Below are 16,179 nucleotides of genomic sequence, written 5' to 3' on the forward strand. Positions count from 1 at the left end.
TTGTGCTTCTATTTTGGGCGGTGGCTCATTCACTATGCGCTCTGCCAGCCTTGGCCTGTTGGATGAATGAATACGAATATGTCGCATGCGGCGGTTCCAACAGACATTCACTCAAATAGAGATGGATCTAGATGTTTTTTGAAAAAAAAAAAAAAAATGATCGCCGCCGATTTGTTATATCTGTGCGTTGAATACTTGCAAGTGCCGCGCGAGACAGTTGGTGGTCGATTTGAGCTTGTACCCCTTGTTGACCCGCAGACGCAGCACAGTGCATTTTCACTTCCGGCTCACACACGCCGGCGCCCCTCCTCGGCCTATTATCTCTTGAACAATCTGCCACCATATGGGGCCCAGGACAAGAGCAGGCAGGGAATAGCAGGACGAGCCAAAATTGAAGGTGGACGGGATAGAGAGAGAATCCCGGAAAGCAGCCTTCCAGAGCGTGGTGTTTCGCTCGGGCTCCGTTAAGATTTGCACGTTCGATGAACTGTGCCAGAATACTAGTGCTTCCGTACGCCATCTCACCTCGCCTTCTTTGTCGTGCCATCACCTCGTGCCTCATCCTAATAGCCTCACCCGTTCGCAACCGCATATACGTCCTTCACCCCGGACCATCGTCGAATCCCGGTCAGTCAGTGTCTTCGCCCCCATCGCAGCCTGCTCTGGGCAATTGGTTGGCCATTGTTGCGCCGCCGTCTTTTAAAATAGTCAGTCGAACCACGGACGGGCCACGGTCGGGGACCCTCACTTTTTGTGTGGGCTGAGACAGTCTTAGGTAAGGGTGCGTGCTCGCAGCAGCAGCAAAATCCGTCCATCCCATTCGATCCATCATGGACCGCCAGAGCCCGCCGTTGAACGGCAATTCCCAGCGTCGCAAACTCATCAAGCGGCCCCCCTCGCACCAGCCCTACCCGCGCTCCTCGTCTGGCTACGACACAGAGTCGCTCGACGGCAAAAGCTCCAGCTCGCGCAATCTTCGACGGGCCCCCAGCGCTCCGCCAGTGCGCTCCAACGCGTCCAACGGCTCGTCTTCCCCGCGACCGCACCCCTCGAGCTTCCAGCAGCGAACGAATGCATCGCCGGGCCTGGGCCAGGGCGAGTTCTCCCGCACCAACCGATACCGCCTGTCCGACCCCAACCAGAGCGACCGCCGCGGCAACGAGGACCTGATCGGAGCGCCCTTTGACGGCAACAGCATCCTCAACCACATCGAGGCCACCAAGTTCACCAGCTCGCCGCCGCCGTCGCTCGTCAAGGCCGCGACCGACCCCCGCTTCGCCAGACCGTCGCCGAGGACCTCTGCAAGTTACGGCGGCGCCATGGATCCCACGGCGCTGGAAAAGTCCCAGGCCGGCCGCATGGCAGACGCCGGCCTCATGAGCCCCAAGCGCTTCTCCGACGAGGGCAAGGACTCCAAGCCCACGACGTCGCGCAAGAAGTCTGGCTTCTCCGGCTTCGTTAACAGCCTGGTCGGCTCGCAGAGGAAGCCCGTGATCTCAGCGCCCGAGAACCCTGTGCATGTCACGCATGTGGGCTACGACAGCACAACCGGCCAGTTTACCGTCAGTCCAGCCTTTGGTGGCATGTTCCGCGGCCACCTGAACCCCGCATGGCGATGCAGTTGCTGATGCTAATGTCCAACCAGGGATTGCCCAAAGAATGGCAGCGACTCATCAACGAAAGTGGCATCTCCGAGAAGGAGAGGAGAGAGAACCCTCAGACCATGATTGATGTCCTGACCTTCTACAAAGAGACCACCGAACGACCAGCTGAGGATCAATCCCTCGAGAAATTTCATAATGCTGCGGCAGATTCTCGCCAATATGCCGTCTCCCCGACATCACCCAACACATATCCCGGCAACTACTTTGGTATGATTTTTTTTTTTTTTCTTTTTTCTTTCTTTCTCTCTTTTTCTCTCTCTCTCTTTTCCCAACTCTCTATTTCAAATTCTATTTGCTTTTTCTTTGTTATTGTGATTGTCGAAGCAGCCGTCTAACTACCAGTTTGCCAATGCAGGAAGCTTTGAGAATCCCCGAGCACCACCTCCAGTCCCTGCCGGCAGCAGAGGTCATCCCTCCGGCCCGGTCAAGGAGATCATGCCGAGTCGACCAGCGCCGAAACCTCCGATCAGCATGAATAACCGGCCACTGCCGCCCGGCGCATATGCCACAAAAGATTCCGGCATCGGTATGAGCCAGTCGTCAGACGACAGCCGCTCAAAAGATGGCACCCCGACGATGCTTCCAGAAGAGCATAGATCACGGTCTAATTCTCGCACCAACGGCCTATCACCTTATACTCCCCAGACTCCTTCCCCCAGCACCGCCACCCAAGCCAATGTCTACCAGCAGCAGTTGATGCAGCAGCAACAGGAGCAGGCCATGGCACAAGCCCAGGCTGCCATGACTGGACAGGTTGCCCGAGCTCCCAGCAAAAGACAACAATCTCCGCATATGGCGGCCGGTGCGGGATACGCTCGCGCCCCCGAAGCCAACGGCCATCATGCTGCGCAGCGCCAGCAGCCTAGTCCCGGCGCACCAGCGGCTGCTGCAGGCGCTCGCCCGCGACAGCGAGTCCGCCAGAGCAACGGCATGGACGTCGTGGCATCACTCAAGCGGATATGCAGCGAGGGTGACCCACGCAACATCTACAGAAGCTTCACCAAGATTGGTCAGGGTGCTTCTGGAGGCGTGTACACAGGCCATGAGAGAGGAACCAATAGATTGGTGGCTATCAAGCAAATGAACCTGGAGCAGCAGCCGAAGAAGGATCTCATCATCAACGAAATCTTGGTGATGAAGGACAGCTCTCACCCGAACATTGTCAACTTCATCGACAGCTACCTCTGCGACGGCGAGCTTTGGGTGGTCATGGAGTACATGGAGGGTGGCAGTCTTACCGACGTTGTGACTTTCAACATCATGACAGAGGGACAGATTGCTTCCGTCTGCAGAGAGACATTACGGGGACTTCAGCATTTGCATTCCAAGGGCGTTATTCACCGTGATATCAAGTCTGACAACATTCTGCTGTCCAGCGATGGCAATATCAAGCTCAGTGAGTCATTTTCTCTTCTTGCCTTATTTTCAGCTCAAGTCCCTTTTTTTTTTCTTTTCCACGCAATGCTAATCATATATCGCTCCAGCCGATTTCGGTTTCTGTGCGACCATCAACGAGGCCCAGAATAAGCGTACCACTATGGTTGGCACGCCTTACTGGATGGCCCCCGAGGTCGTCACGCGAAAGGAGTACGGCCGCAAAGTCGACATCTGGTCCCTGGGCATCATGGCCATCGAGATGATCGAGGGCGAGCCGCCGTACCTGACCGAGTCGCCCCTCCGCGCGCTGTGGCTGATTGCTACCAACGGTACGCCGCAGATCAAGAACGAGGGCGATCTGTCCCCGGTATTTAGAGATTTCTTGTATTTTGCATTAAAGGTGGATCCTGAGAAGCGAGCCAGTGCACATGATTTACTAAGAGTGAGCTTTTTGCCTTCCTTCCTTGCCCTTGATTATTTCGTTGTTGCTGACTCTTTTTTTCTTTTTAGCATGAATTCATGAAATCATGTGTCGATTTATCACAACTGTCACCATTAGTAAGAGCAGCACGAGAGCAACGAGCCCAGGAGAAAGCTCGAAAAGGTTAAGCATTGTTTTATTATTCCACCTCATAAACCCTTCTTTCTTCCCTCTTTGTTTAGAGGAAAACCAACAACAGCTAGAGGTGCCAAATCCCTCTCCCTCCTTTTTTTTAATCGTCATCAACGGAGAGGAAGAAAGGAAGAAACTTACCTTGAATATTAGAGACGACTCTTTACTCTCCCCTAACCTAACCCCCTTTTCATCTCTCAATCCTCCTCACAATATTTCTACCAGCATGTTTTTACAGGAAAGGGGGGATTTTCTAAACTGGGGTTATTGCTATGTGTATCTAGAGCCGCAGGCTCCTCTTACCATGTGTTTGTTCCCATCTACTCTATTTTTGCATTTTCTTTATTCATTTCTTCTGGGGGCACTTCTTACGAAACTAGTGCTGTTGCTTCTTATCTTTTTTTTATTTATTCCTACATGTCTTTTTTTTTTTTTATAAAAAAGAAAAATCAAGAGTTAATACCCAGGGTGAAATAATAAAATGCATTCTTCTCGATAAAAACAATTTGCTTGTAAATGGGCGCCTTGAGAGTTTAGGGAGTGGGGTACCCTGTCAATATATTATACTTTGTATGCTTTTATATATGCTTTTTTGGTGTTTTCCTTTTTGAGCAAGTTTAATATGGCGCCTGTCAGTTTTATGCTTTGTATACTTTATATATGCTTTTTTTTGGTGTTTCACTTTTCAAGGAAGTTTAAATATGGCGCCTGTCAAAGTGGTGAGTCTATACTTATAAAGTATGTGGGTATGATTGCGAGAGTAGATAGCTCTTTGGATCTCATCTCAACAACCATATAATAGGATCGAAGAACTGCTGCCCAGTGATACAAAACCGATTGATACCAGCGTCGACTTTTAAATATCTTTTGAAGCAAAGAGAGTAAATCTCGTTCAAATTATTAATTAAGACATTAGTCATCAGCGAATTAGAGTCTTGATATAAATTGTAACAGCTCAAGGCCACTTTATTAATGACCTGCCATCTTTGGCAAGATCGAATTTTCATCTAAATATCTCTAATCTTCGTCATTGAACTCGACGTCTAATTCCCTCTATGCTCGTCCGGCTCTGTGTACCCCGACCAGCAGACAGCAGACCCAAAGAACTCCAAACAAGTGAAATCAGGAAAAAAAAAATGCGATGCAACTCTCGCGATAATAAAAAAAAATCATGATCATGCAGTAGCCTAAAGGCCAACCAAACCCCTATTTTTATAGCTACCCTCAAAATCGACTGCAAATCTCATGCATCGATATCTCCCAAAACTCCGATGTCCAAGCCTTGAGGCAGTGGACAGTGTCGCTTCCGTGATGATATTAATGTGTTGTGATATATGATGTGCCATGCTAGAGGAGTTTTCGTCCTTTAGTAGCAAGAGTAACCGCCGTCAATGATGACGTTGGAACCAGTCATGAAGCTGGAGGAGTCGGAAGCAAGGAAGACGCAGAGACCGTTGAGCTCATCAACAGCACCGAGACGGTCCTGAGGAGTCAGGGACTTCCAGATCTTCTTCTGGGCCTCAAGGGCGGGGACGCGGTTGAGGGCAGTGTCCATGTAACCGGGGGAGATGCAGTTGACACGGATCTTGTACTTGGCCCACTCAGCAGCGATGGACTTGGCGAACTGGATGACACCGGCCTTGGAGGCGTTGTAGCAGCTCTGCTCCTGGGGGTAGTTGACGATGGAACCAGACATGGAGGCAACCAGGATCAAGCTGCCAGGCTTGCCAGCGGCCATCATGGCGCGGCCGACGGACTGGGCCATCAGGAAAGAACCAGTCAGGTTGATGTCGATGAGACGACGGAACATGGCGGGGTCATAAGTCTCAGCCTTGATGTTAGAGTCGGCAATACCGGCGGCGTTGACAAGGACGTCAGGGGCGCCATAAAGCTCGACAACGGAGTCAACGGCAGCGTTGATAGCAGCGCCGTCACGGACGTCGACCTTGAAGAAGGAGACGGGGAGACCAGACTTCTGGTGCAGCTCAGCAGCGGAGGCGTCTCCGAGCTCCTGGTTGGCATCGAAGATGATGATGGCCTTGGCACCAGCCTCAGCGCAGGCTCGGGCCATGTGGTTGCCCAGACCACGAGCACCACCAGTGATGATGATGACCTTGTCCTGGACGGTCATGCTCTTGACGGTGTGGGGGAGCTGGTCGTAGACCTTCTTGTTCAGGGGCTCAACCTCCTCGCGCTCGGCGGGGACGGGGCTGTCGTAGGGGACCTTGGCGGCGCCCTCAGGGACCTGGAGAGTCTGGTGGGCGCCCTCGCCAGCGCCGTAGACGGTGACGGGAACCTCCTTCTCGCGGACGACGCTCTTCTTGTTGGCGGTGTCAGACACGCGGACGGCGCGGGTGGCAGAGAAGAAGCGGACGGCGTTGCTGGGGGCAGCAACACGAGAAGCGGCTGAGAAGTTGGCGACGCGGGAGGCGCGCAGCATGCTTCGAGTAGAGAAAGACATTGTGAATGTGATGTGTCTTTTGTGTGTGAAGATGGAGGAGATGGAGGAGAAAGGAGTTCTTCGTAAGGCGGTGTAACGAAGGCTCGCTGTTGTAGAGGTTGGAGGAGACGAAAGATTGACAAACGATGGAGGGAGTTCTTGCGGTATAAAAAGCCTTGAAAGAGAGATGACTTTCTGTCTATATGCTCTTGATTGCTTGCGGGATGAAGAGGTGCTTGGTATGCGGAGGGAAAGGGAGAATGGCTGCTTTCGAACGGCCGTCGAGGCGTGTCTTGATATAGATTTCGGCAAAGTCACAGCTGGAGCATGTGGGGGCGATACCTGGCAAAAAAAAAGTCGAGGGGCAGTAGCGCAGTGGGTCTTCGGTGGATGCGTCCAGGGGCTGCAGTGGGTGTGCATCTGGGTCTCAGCGATGGCGAGTGGGTTTTTAGTGGGTGTGGGCGCTGCATTCGACTAAAGCTTAGCGCGGCGGGAGGTCCGGCAGCGCAGGGCCCCTGTAAGACGTTCCCAAGTGCGGTGCAGCGCTGCATGTACGTACTCAGCCAGGAGGTGGGATGACTGCGAGGAGAGGAAAATTCTGGACGCGGCTTGCTCTAAAATTAAATCCAGTGGCTGCCCAATGGTGACAAAAAGTCGGCTCACGCGCGCCACATCGGGGGTACAACTACAATTGCAATTCCAATTGGCAGAAAACTCCGTCTTCGCAGCGCGAGTTACCGAGAAACCGTGCCTCTCAGAGCACAATAGGTACATGTGTACATGCAGTGGTTGGATGACCTGGAGGGGCAAAGAGGAGCGAATACACCAGTCACCCCTCTATTCCCATCCACCGCTGGGCTCCGGTGCCTGTACCAGTACAAGATCTTCACCACCCGTCCTTCGTGCACTATCTTGTTGTTTCGATTCTCCCTTCGACAGCTTTCTTGGTGGCGGACCCGTGGATAAGCACCGTTGTGTGGATTTTTTATGGGCGTGTGACGCAAGGCAGTGCCGATTCCTTCTCTGGTTGTGATAGCACGGGGTTTCGGAATCTATCTGCCTTGGTTGATATCGCTGACAGCTGCTAGACCGACCGCCGTCTTGCCAGAGCCGCGATGCCGATCGAACGTGAGATTTACTTGGCGGGAGCGCGGTGCCAAGATGAACAACATTCCGTGGCAATGCTAATCAGCTTGGTTTACATCACACAAAATCCATCCTGCTCTGCATCGCTGCCAGAAGAGAGTCGAGGCCATGCAAGTAGCAGCAAGAAGATGCGTTCTCGGCCGCCCGCCGAAGCAGTCTCCATATTCTTACTGTGCCCAATTGGACAGCGATTGGACAGGAAATTTTTTTTTTTTTTCTTTGGCTGCGCAGACCCTGTACAGATAACGTGGCTTGGTAAAGTTTGTGGTGTTGTGGCAAAAAGCGACAATGGGCGTTGGTCGGGCGCTTTTCGCCTTCGATCGGGGTTCACTCAGAGATCTGTTGCCGTGTCGGATCCGAGTACTGTACAGCACAGAGGCAAAACCTGGGGTTGCACTCTGTCGCTGCATCTGCAACCAGACGATCGAGGCCACGATCGAGGCTGGACAAAGCTCTCCCCGAAGAAGAGGAAGTTTGCTGAAGCTCTCCCCGCCACAATGCAGTGCAGGCAGGCTAGTCTCGTCCTGAACGCGGCAGAGACACCACGGTGAGACACGGGCAAAAAGGGTTTGGAGAAGCCCAAAGACGCGGTTTGTTCCGCTTGCGAGGAGGGGTGCGCGAGACGCCCTCCAGCCTGTGGCATTACTGCAGCAAGCCAGCGCCAAAAGATTTCAAATCCATGGAGTAAATGTTGAGAGTATCTTTAAAACACCATTATTGGACCGATATGTCTTGACAGTAGACTGCCTTACAAAAGATACGAGGTACTAAGTCTAGTAGACAGAGGCACCAAACTACCTACATGTACCAGGCATCAAAAATGCTGGCAGCTTCGCATCTGCCGCCCGAAGTCGCCGCAGTAGCAGGGGGGGTTGCCGGCGAGCCCAGTGCTGCAGTAGCACTGCTACCACCACACCACCACGCTGCCGGCCGCTGTGCCGCAGCGCTGGGCTAGCACTGCCCACACAGCATCTCTGCCGCTGGAGTTGCTCGGTGGCCCAACGCAAACCTCGCAGTTGGCATCTCCGCTGAGACCTGAACTCAGTCCCGTGCATGAATCTCTGTGTCAACGTTTTCTGGACTCTGTTGCCAGTCCGAATCCATCCGCAAACCTCTCCTCATCGCCTTTCTAGACCTCGATGGACCTCCCAGGCATCTACATTCTTTGGCGCGCCCGTGGGGGTTCCCACTGAGCCCGTTGTGGTTCCTGGGTGCGACGGTAGATGTGGCGTTGCCCGGAACGTCTTGGCGCAACGCAGCATTCGGGTCCCGCCTGGAGCATCGTGAAGTCAAGCTACTGCTAGCAGCAGACGTTGGAGAATGCGGGATCGAGGGCAGCCACAGCTATAGCTACATGCACACTATCAACCTCACTGCAAGGAGGCTGTGGTCGTACATGCAGAATATGCGGCGTGAGCGACGAACTCCTTCGGACTACAGCCTATGAAGGAATCATGCTAACCTACATAGTATATTAGAGGAACTTTCCCCCAGCCAAAGGATTGCGGCAGTCTCTACATAAGGAAATCTTCGACACCGTGGCTTACGCTCCCATCTTCTAAGAAACGATGACCAAACGGAACCCTCTCGTTTCCAAAAAGAGAAACATTGGCTGTGGCAGCCGATGGTGCTGTAAAAAAATATTCCAATCAGCAGCATGAACCACATGAGCTCCTCTCGACCCAAAAGGCCCTGTATCAAATATCAAAATCGCTCTTACGAGTAGCAAGATACATCTCAGCGAGTCAGATAAAGGCCTCAATGACGCAGTTTTCCCGTCCACAGCCCTGTCTTCTTCCTGGCCAGCGTGGGTTCCATGGCGTCAGCGGGCCTGAAGAGGATACCGTGGACCCCTGAATCTTCTTGATTGTTCTCAGCTTTAACGTTAAGAGGCCACGAGGCGCAAAAAACTAAGATCCCGTTGAAGCCACATATTCCAATTTTTTTTTTTCTTGTTTGCTTCACAGAATTTAATTACCAAGTGGCGGCCCATGTCAGGTCCGGTATCCAGCCTCCCCCCCACGTCCTGCGCGCCACTGAGGTATTGACTGGGGTTTCTGCATCGGCTTCTGGAAGCACGGCACACCAACATGAGCTCGCCCTAGAAAGGGCTAGGAAATTTTTGTGGGGCTGTAGCGATACTGCGGCCCACAATGGCCCACGAACGAATTGACAGAGAGCACGGTCGTCGATCAGGCAATGGGACCCGGACACTGCTTGGCTGCCAGAAGCGGAGCACTCTGCTTTCACAGAGGACGGAAAAAAGGTACCCATACTCAGAGATTGTACGGCTCCATGCCCCCAGCCTCGTGGAGCTAGTATGGAGTATCAAAATGTGTCTGCCTAGAGGTTTACGGGGCTCTGGGGCAAGCTTACAGCAAGCCTTCTGGGGACGTCTACGGAAAACGTATCAAAGCAAGCAACGCAAGCAACGCAAGAGGGGAAGCAAGCGGGATGAAAAAATTTCTAGCAAAAGAATGGATAGGGGAGAAACCTTGGGACACGAGAAGTGCGGTGTGCTAACGTAACGTCCTGCTTGCAGCTAACGGGAACACATGCCCAAAGTTGCCGCGAACCTGCGACTTCGGCCAGGGTCTCTGTCTCTCTGACCTTTGGGCTCGGCCAAGCTGGCATCTGAGCACTTGAAGTTGCTTTTCTCGATGCAGTATGCGTGGGATGATCACCCCTGAGTCGCTGCATCATCCCACGAAGCATTTAGAAAGTCGTATTAGCGACATTGCTTCGTGTCACGAGACTGAGGCCGTAAGCGAGAACAACTAGGATCAATCAGCCATCTGACCATGCGACTTATCCGGATCGTCAGGACATGTTTCTCAGGGTCCTCGATGCGATCAGCTCTCGCCGCGTACACCGTGTAGATAGTCTCCCCACCGTTTTACTTTAGTGCGGTTTTCTACCGTTTTCCCGCAACGGGAAGACGCCAGTGTGGTCGTTAATAAGGTTGTTCGAAGCCTCCTTGGCGAGGGAGGTCTGGCAGGGGTAGCTCACCCTTGTTAGCCCAGCTACAGGGTCTCTTCCAGGAGCGTGGAACTGATGCATACGAGTGCACTTTTTGGCCCCCTTTTTTCTCTAAAGTGTTGAGAGTAAGTTACGGTACTGATGCCTTCTTTTAGAATTGCCCAGCTGCAAACGGCGTCATGTGGTAGCTGACATGCATTGCATTGTCTCAGGTCATCGGGCGTGGCTTCAGGTGCAAAAAAAAGGACAGAACATGGCTGGCATTCCTTGTGTGCCCAATGTCTTGTTCCAGCCTCTTCTCTGTGCAAAAGGTGCCATATGATGGTACTCGCCCATTTCACTTGGCTGAATTCAGACATCTCTCATTATAAACTAGCAACAAAGACAACACAAGAGGAGTCTCAATCCATTGTCCCATAACAGCCGTTAGCAATTCGCAATCCATAAAGACCTGGTCAAAGCTCCTGTTCATTCTGCCTGCCGACACCCCGGATTTCGTGAACCGATGCGGAAAAATCAAACTGTCCGCATGACCACTGCGAGATTGACCTGGGTTTATTTCCGGGGGCCGAAGCACGACACCACGGCCGGCGACGCGGGCTCCCCACGTTTCCCATTCGATGGTTGGCGACTGAGCCGTGAGATTGCCGGCTGATGGTTGGCACTGTCAGCCCCTGAGCCACCACCTTCAACGGTACTTGTCAGCTTCGCTTTGGGTGCACTCGTGTCCTCCTGACCTTGCTAAGATGAAGCTTTCATTTCGGGGCTCCGGCAAAGACGCTCCTCCTACAACGGAGCAGTCTCCCGGAAAGCTTTTCCATTTACTAGCAGTGGTCTAGTTGCCACAATAATGAGGCTCAGACCACCAACACAGGATACCACTAGCAGACTCCAAAGTTGGGTGCGGACTCCAATGCGAAGTGACCAGAAAATTTTTATGTAGCTGCCTAGACCCTCTTCTCCTCACCAGCAACATGATGGTGTGGCCAATGCTGCATTGCCGGCAGTCGAGGCGCGATCTATTGAATTGGCGTCTCTGGATGCTTATCCACACACGGGCACACCACACGAAAACCTCCAAAGTGCGGCTCCCACGACTCACGCTTGTTCTCCAAGTATCGTCAGTTTTCAGTTTTCGAGAGACGGGGGGGCGCTTCTTGGGCGGCAGCCAGCCTCCCCCACATCGGGCAAGATATGGTGGTGCATCCCGGCCGCTCTAATCCTACCCCACGCTTCGAAGCAGCTCAATCCAACAATACGAAAAATGACTAGCTTCTTGTAAGTCAGTCGCACACTTTACAGACTACGAGCGTGCACTTCACTTGATGCTTGATGGGAGTGTGGCGTGCCCCCTTAACACCACTTGCTCTCTGGTCAGCTCATTAGTATCACGTTGTCTAGACCGTGCCCCATCAGTTTTGGCGGCCGCTGTCGACTATCTACAGTCTACTGCTGCATTGGATTCGCGTCGCATCGCATCGCATCGCATCGCATGACTAGTATTCCGCGCCAAATTCCAGCCATCAATTAGTGGTGCTTCAGGAGGCAGCAGCAATGTCGTATCGTCTTTTCCCGAGATTTTAGGTTTCTAATCTATCGTGACCCAACGAAAAGCGAGACCCGACGACGCGTTTGAAGGCTTCAAGCAGCCTTCATGCAGATGCGGCCCCTCTCCCCCTCCGGAGCGCACCTCCGAATCCCTTGGGAAAAAAGTGATGGTCATTTTTTTCAACATGTCAAGTATATCACATGCAAGCGCCTAAGCTTTCATGCTGAAGGTATGCATTGTTTTGGCTGGTCAGGTCCTGGTGCATTGCATTGGCGCCTGGCGCCTGATGTTTGCAGTAGCATCATGTACTCTCCGTGCTTCTGCATCGTTGGGCTATTAGGTATCACCAATGGGCTTTCTAGCTATACTAGCCTCACTTGTGCCATCCTGTAGGGTGCGTCTTTACCAGGAACAGGGGAAAGCGACAAACCTTGCAGGACGCTATCTTCATAACTGTGCGTTTGACGAGCATAGTTCTCGCTAATGGAGGCAGGGGCTGTTTCGTTATCACAGTGGTATTCTTCCTTGTGAATTACTATCTTTTCTTTTTGTTACAGCCCCAGCCAGTAAGAGGGCAGTATTCAAGTGGTATGACCATTTTGAATATTTTACCTGTTCAAATAAAGGATTCTTGCAATAGCTCGCTATAAACCAGTCCCTAAACGGAGAGCAAGCCAAAAGGCAAGTATAACCAATCAAACTTGGCTCCCTAAAAATAACTATTCTTCCTCACTATCCCACATCCTCCATCCATCATTACCCATAAACGCCGGGGTATTAGAACCACGCGGGCTAAACCTCGTATCATGTTGTACTGTTACATGTCACATTACCCCCAACCTCTTGCAAAAGAAAACCAAAAAGTGCAGAGCAAAGTAGCCAGTTAATCAGCTCTCCTACCTGTGTACATCTACTAAAGTTCGTAACGCTTCTCGTCTAAAAGTTTGTGGTATCAGATACCTAGTGCATAATAATGCTGCGAGCTTTGACTATAAACGGCTTTGCGGTTCTCTAGTCGCGTTCAGGCACCGGTATAATTAGCTCCAGCAGGGACGCAATATATGGGCTCTGTAAAACAAGCTGTGTTAGCTGCAATAAACATCCAAGAGGGGGTGGGGGGGTTGCAATGTAGACAATACGTACCATGGCAAGATTTTCCGCCAAAATGCCATATAATTGTGATAAATGAGGCCGGAAGAGCTTCTCATTCCATCCTCCCTTCCCAGGACTCCTAGACTGTTCTTTGAGGAGCTCCTCTTCGGCTTCTGTCTTGACCACATTACGCGCAATGTTACGCAGCACCAGCACGGCGCTTAGCGGGATACCGCCAGCCTGGGGAGGTGCCTCGGGCGTCCGCTCATCTCGGAACGTCGGCGTCTCCTCTAGCACGATGCTCATCGTCTTTGCTGGGATGATCCACTGGTTCCGCTGGCGCCTATGCACGGCATTCGGGCCGGGGATCATCGTGGAGATGTGGGTAGTGATGTGCCGGGCAAAGCTCTGCAGGTTCATCTTGATCGGCTTCTCGTACTTGGTGCACTCGCCCCATGTGCATCGGAACTCCTTCTCGGCATTAGTGTACTGGCCGTTGGCGCCCCTCTGTTCGTTCAGGTGGGTTGTTAGGATGTGGTTCCACATCTGCTCCTGCTTTAGATAGAAATGGCCGCATTTCTCGTTCTTCTTGTCCGGGTTCGTGGCCCACAGACAGCGGCCATATTCGGTGCCATCAAATGCGAGGGGTCTTGGCCGTGCCCGAATACCGTGTATGATAAACTTCTGTTGCGGGTCACCAGGCTCTCGAAGCACTTGGGCATTAGAGTCCTTGTAGACGGATGTGCTGTTCCGAATGAAATCTGCGGGCGTGATCATTGCTTGGTTTATTGTCTTCAAGGGGGTGGCGAATGCCGACTGGTAAGCCTGCCAAGCGGCGAGCTGCGTGATAAAGGACCGGTTGTCTTCCTCAAAGAAGCACTTGACCCACTGGTGGACTCGATCAGGCTCTTCCAGTCTAAGCATTTCTTGGAGAAGATCGTCGGGCATTGGAGCAATTTCGTCTCTCGCTGGCAACCTCTGCTCTGGCGCAATTGTGTAGTCTCTGGTATATTTTCGAGCACCATGGGCCAACAAGCGAACGAGTTGCTGGACCAAGTTGTCGGGGACGATAGATCGTACTAGATTGTCAAGGTTGGGCACGACAGCAGTGTATTGGTAGAGAAAGTCGAGACAAGCATCAATGAGCTCATCATCGTTCAGCAGAAGCCAATTCACGATTCGCTGGAGCACTGGACCTGGAACTTCACCCAGCTTGTTTGTAGCCTCCAGATTCACAGAAATCCTACCAAGTGCACGAAGTGCTGTCAGAATGGTTCCTCGATCTTCCGATGCTAGCTGGGATAAAAGGCTCTTGTAAAGGGGGTCGTCGGATTCCAGAGCCATGAACGGTGTCAGCTGTTCTGCAATATCAAGAGCAAGTTGCTTAACTTCTGTAAGAGAATCCCTCGCCGGCAGGTGCAAAAGAATACATATCAGATCCTTCACCGGGTGAAAGTCCGACATGTTGTGCGCATTTTCGGGCAGCGTTACCATATTTCTGATGGTAAGTATAGCCTCCGTTGTCAAGACCATCTCATCTGCGAACTTTTCGGTCTGGATAACGTCTGGTATCTCCCGTTCGATCAGGTTTTCGATTCTCTCTAGGATATCCGGCGTGCCGTAATTGCCATCTAAGCAGCCAACGTCATTCGACTCAGCAAATGAATCCCATGATACGGTCCAGTTGACATAGTAAAAGAGACTGCCTATCTGCAGTGCCTTCTCCACAAGCCCCTCAGCCAGTCCCGGGAAAGAGTCGAACTTGTACTTGTCACCTCGCTCAAACGAGATTTTCACCAGATGGTTAAGTGCAAAAGCCTGCTCTGCGGTAACACCAGAACGAAGGGCGTTCAGGCAACGAGTATAAATATTAGGGCCATCAAAGCCAGCTGTAAACAAATAATGTTAGCACGATGTCCCTCTTAGAAGGTCTCCTCAAACTTACTGCCGGGCTGCATGGGCTGCCTGTTAGCAGCGTCCAGAGCAAAGCGATGCGGCAGCCTCGCTTTGAAGAACTCGCTCGGCGCATTGCTTGGAGTAGCTACAGGACGTAGTTGGAGTGGTTTCATTGGCTTCGGCTGGTAGGAAGTGACTAGATGTGACGTGTTTTCAGAATTGGGAGGATGATGTAAGATTGAAGGGCCGCGTGAGTTGTTGTGAATTGCCATTGGCGGCATTGGATGAACGGCTGAATGGTGAGCAGCGGCTTGCTGGCCGTGGTTAACGGCTGGTGAGGCTGAATTGTTGGCCTGCTGGTTGGAGGCCTGTCTTGTGGCTCGGGCTGGGCCAGTATCGGGCTGAAAAATGATTCTTTGGGGAGGCGCCTCACGAAGACCGCGAGAAGCTCGAGCGCTTGACGCAGGGTCTGGTGCTGGCCGTTCTCGTGTCGGGGTGCCATCATCACCAGACGCAGGGCTGTCTGTGGCCCCAACGTTGCTCTCTCTCTTGCCGCGGAAGTTTTCTCTCGTCCGTGTTAGAAGGCTCGCACCCTTAGCAGTGACATCCTCCAAGATATCTTTCGGCGGCGGTTCTTTTCCATGGACTGTTTTGATCTCGTATGCCGCCAGATTCTTGTAGAATTTCTCCTTGAGAGCAAAAGCCGTCGATGCCTCGTTATTGGAATGAAGGCCAAGCTCAGCTGCCATTCGACGCCATGCCAACTTCTCTTCTGATACTTTATCGTATCCACCATTCGCGACAATATGGTTGAAGACCTTGAACAGATCCAAATGGATCATTCCAACCTTGGGCTCTGGGTCTAACGCCGTGCCTCGTTGTGTGTGGTAATCTTTAAGTTTGTTCATAAAGTCTTCATATTCGGGCGTCCTGTCGATGGAGTGCAGCGGCACTTCCTGAGGAGAAGACGTCATTTTTTACGATTATCGGCCGAAGGTCGCTCGCACTATGCCGGTATATTGACGATTTCTATCGAATTGGACAATGCCAGGCGCAGTGGTTGCTGCTGGCAGAGGGCGCTCCAACTATTTTTGACCTGCGCGTCTGCAGTGTCGGCGAGGTTGGGATAAATGAGCGTTGTATACGGTGCAATGAAATGTGCCACGGTCGAGTTCCGAGATCCGTCCAAACTCTCTCCCGCGACTCTTATCGACAGAGGAATCGTCGGCGCCAAAGTCGCCTCGCGTGCGGTCTCTACAAGGCTGCAGCTATCGTGGTTGGCGCGGCGCGACGAAAATCGGTTGGCGCACAGGCAATCTTATCTGCACGTGAGATGCGCCCACCGCCTTGGCCAATCGGAGGTCTCCCATGGTAGCTTCCCTGGTGCATCTTAGATCAAACAAGCCCGCAGCAGCTCTTTCCA

General features: G+C 52.4%; 4 protein-coding genes across 4 annotated transcripts; 2 read left to right on the forward strand and 2 right to left on the reverse strand.

The window, feature by feature from the left end:
• Positions 1 to 830: 830 nt before the first annotated feature.
• On the forward strand, positions 831 to 3,650 carry MST20 (Serine/threonine-protein kinase mst20; the record flags this gene model as incomplete). Its single annotated transcript, XM_024906618.2, has 5 exons — positions 831 to 1,562; positions 1,646 to 1,871; positions 2,020 to 3,060; positions 3,149 to 3,483; positions 3,552 to 3,650. The coding sequence occupies 5 exons, from the start codon at positions 831 to 833 to the stop codon at positions 3,648 to 3,650; spliced, it is 2,433 nt and encodes an 810-aa protein (XP_024759159.1).
• A 916-nt stretch (positions 3,651 to 4,566) lies between these two features.
• Positions 4,567 to 6,348, reverse strand: TrAFT101_007735 (uncharacterized protein). Its single transcript, XM_024908425.2, has one exon. It carries the CDS (start codon positions 6,113 to 6,115, stop codon positions 5,021 to 5,023), a length of 1,095 nt encoding a protein of 364 aa, XP_024759158.1. The 5' UTR covers positions 6,116 to 6,348; the 3' UTR covers positions 4,567 to 5,020.
• A 1,712-nt stretch (positions 6,349 to 8,060) lies between these two features.
• On the forward strand, positions 8,061 to 8,932 carry TrAFT101_007736 (uncharacterized protein; the record flags this gene model as incomplete). Its single annotated transcript, XM_066128130.1, has 3 exons — positions 8,061 to 8,135; positions 8,334 to 8,652; positions 8,711 to 8,932. 3 exons carry the CDS (start codon positions 8,061 to 8,063, stop codon positions 8,716 to 8,718), a joined length of 402 nt encoding a protein of 133 aa, XP_065984246.1. The 3' UTR covers positions 8,719 to 8,932.
• A 3,393-nt stretch (positions 8,933 to 12,325) lies between these two features.
• Positions 12,326 to 16,015, reverse strand: TrAFT101_007737 (uncharacterized protein). The gene is made up of 3 exons (XM_024904127.2): positions 14,806 to 16,015; positions 12,912 to 14,749; positions 12,326 to 12,836 (listed from the first exon to the last, which is right to left on the reverse strand). Exons 1-3 carry the CDS (start codon positions 15,728 to 15,730, stop codon positions 12,780 to 12,782), a joined length of 2,820 nt encoding a protein of 939 aa, XP_024759156.2. The 5' UTR covers positions 15,731 to 16,015; the 3' UTR covers positions 12,326 to 12,779.
• Positions 16,016 to 16,179: the final 164 nt, after the last annotated feature.

The sequence above is a fragment of the Trichoderma asperellum genome, chromosome 4 (genome assembly GCF_020647865.1).
Source record: "Trichoderma asperellum chromosome 4, complete sequence".
Lineage (NCBI taxonomy): Eukaryota > Fungi > Ascomycota > Sordariomycetes > Hypocreales > Hypocreaceae > Trichoderma > Trichoderma asperellum.

Excerpts from the sequence above, each read along its gene's own strand:
- TrAFT101_007737 (XM_024904127.2), bottom strand. The coding sequence starts at position 15,730 with ATGACGTCTTCTCCTCAGGAAGTGCCGCTGCACTCCATCGACAGGACG. Across the intron at positions 14,750-14,805 it reads GCAGCCCATGCAGCCCGGCA|CTGGCTTTGATGGCCCTAAT; the intron begins GTAAGTTTGAGG and ends ATTTGTTTACAG. Across the intron at positions 12,837-12,911 it reads TGGCGGAAAATCTTGCCATG|AGCCCATATATTGCGTCCCT; the intron begins GTACGTATTGTC and ends CTTGTTTTACAG.
- TrAFT101_007735 (XM_024908425.2), bottom strand. The coding sequence starts at position 6,115 with ATGTCTTTCTCTACTCGAAGCATGCTGCGCGCCTCCCGCGTCGCCAAC.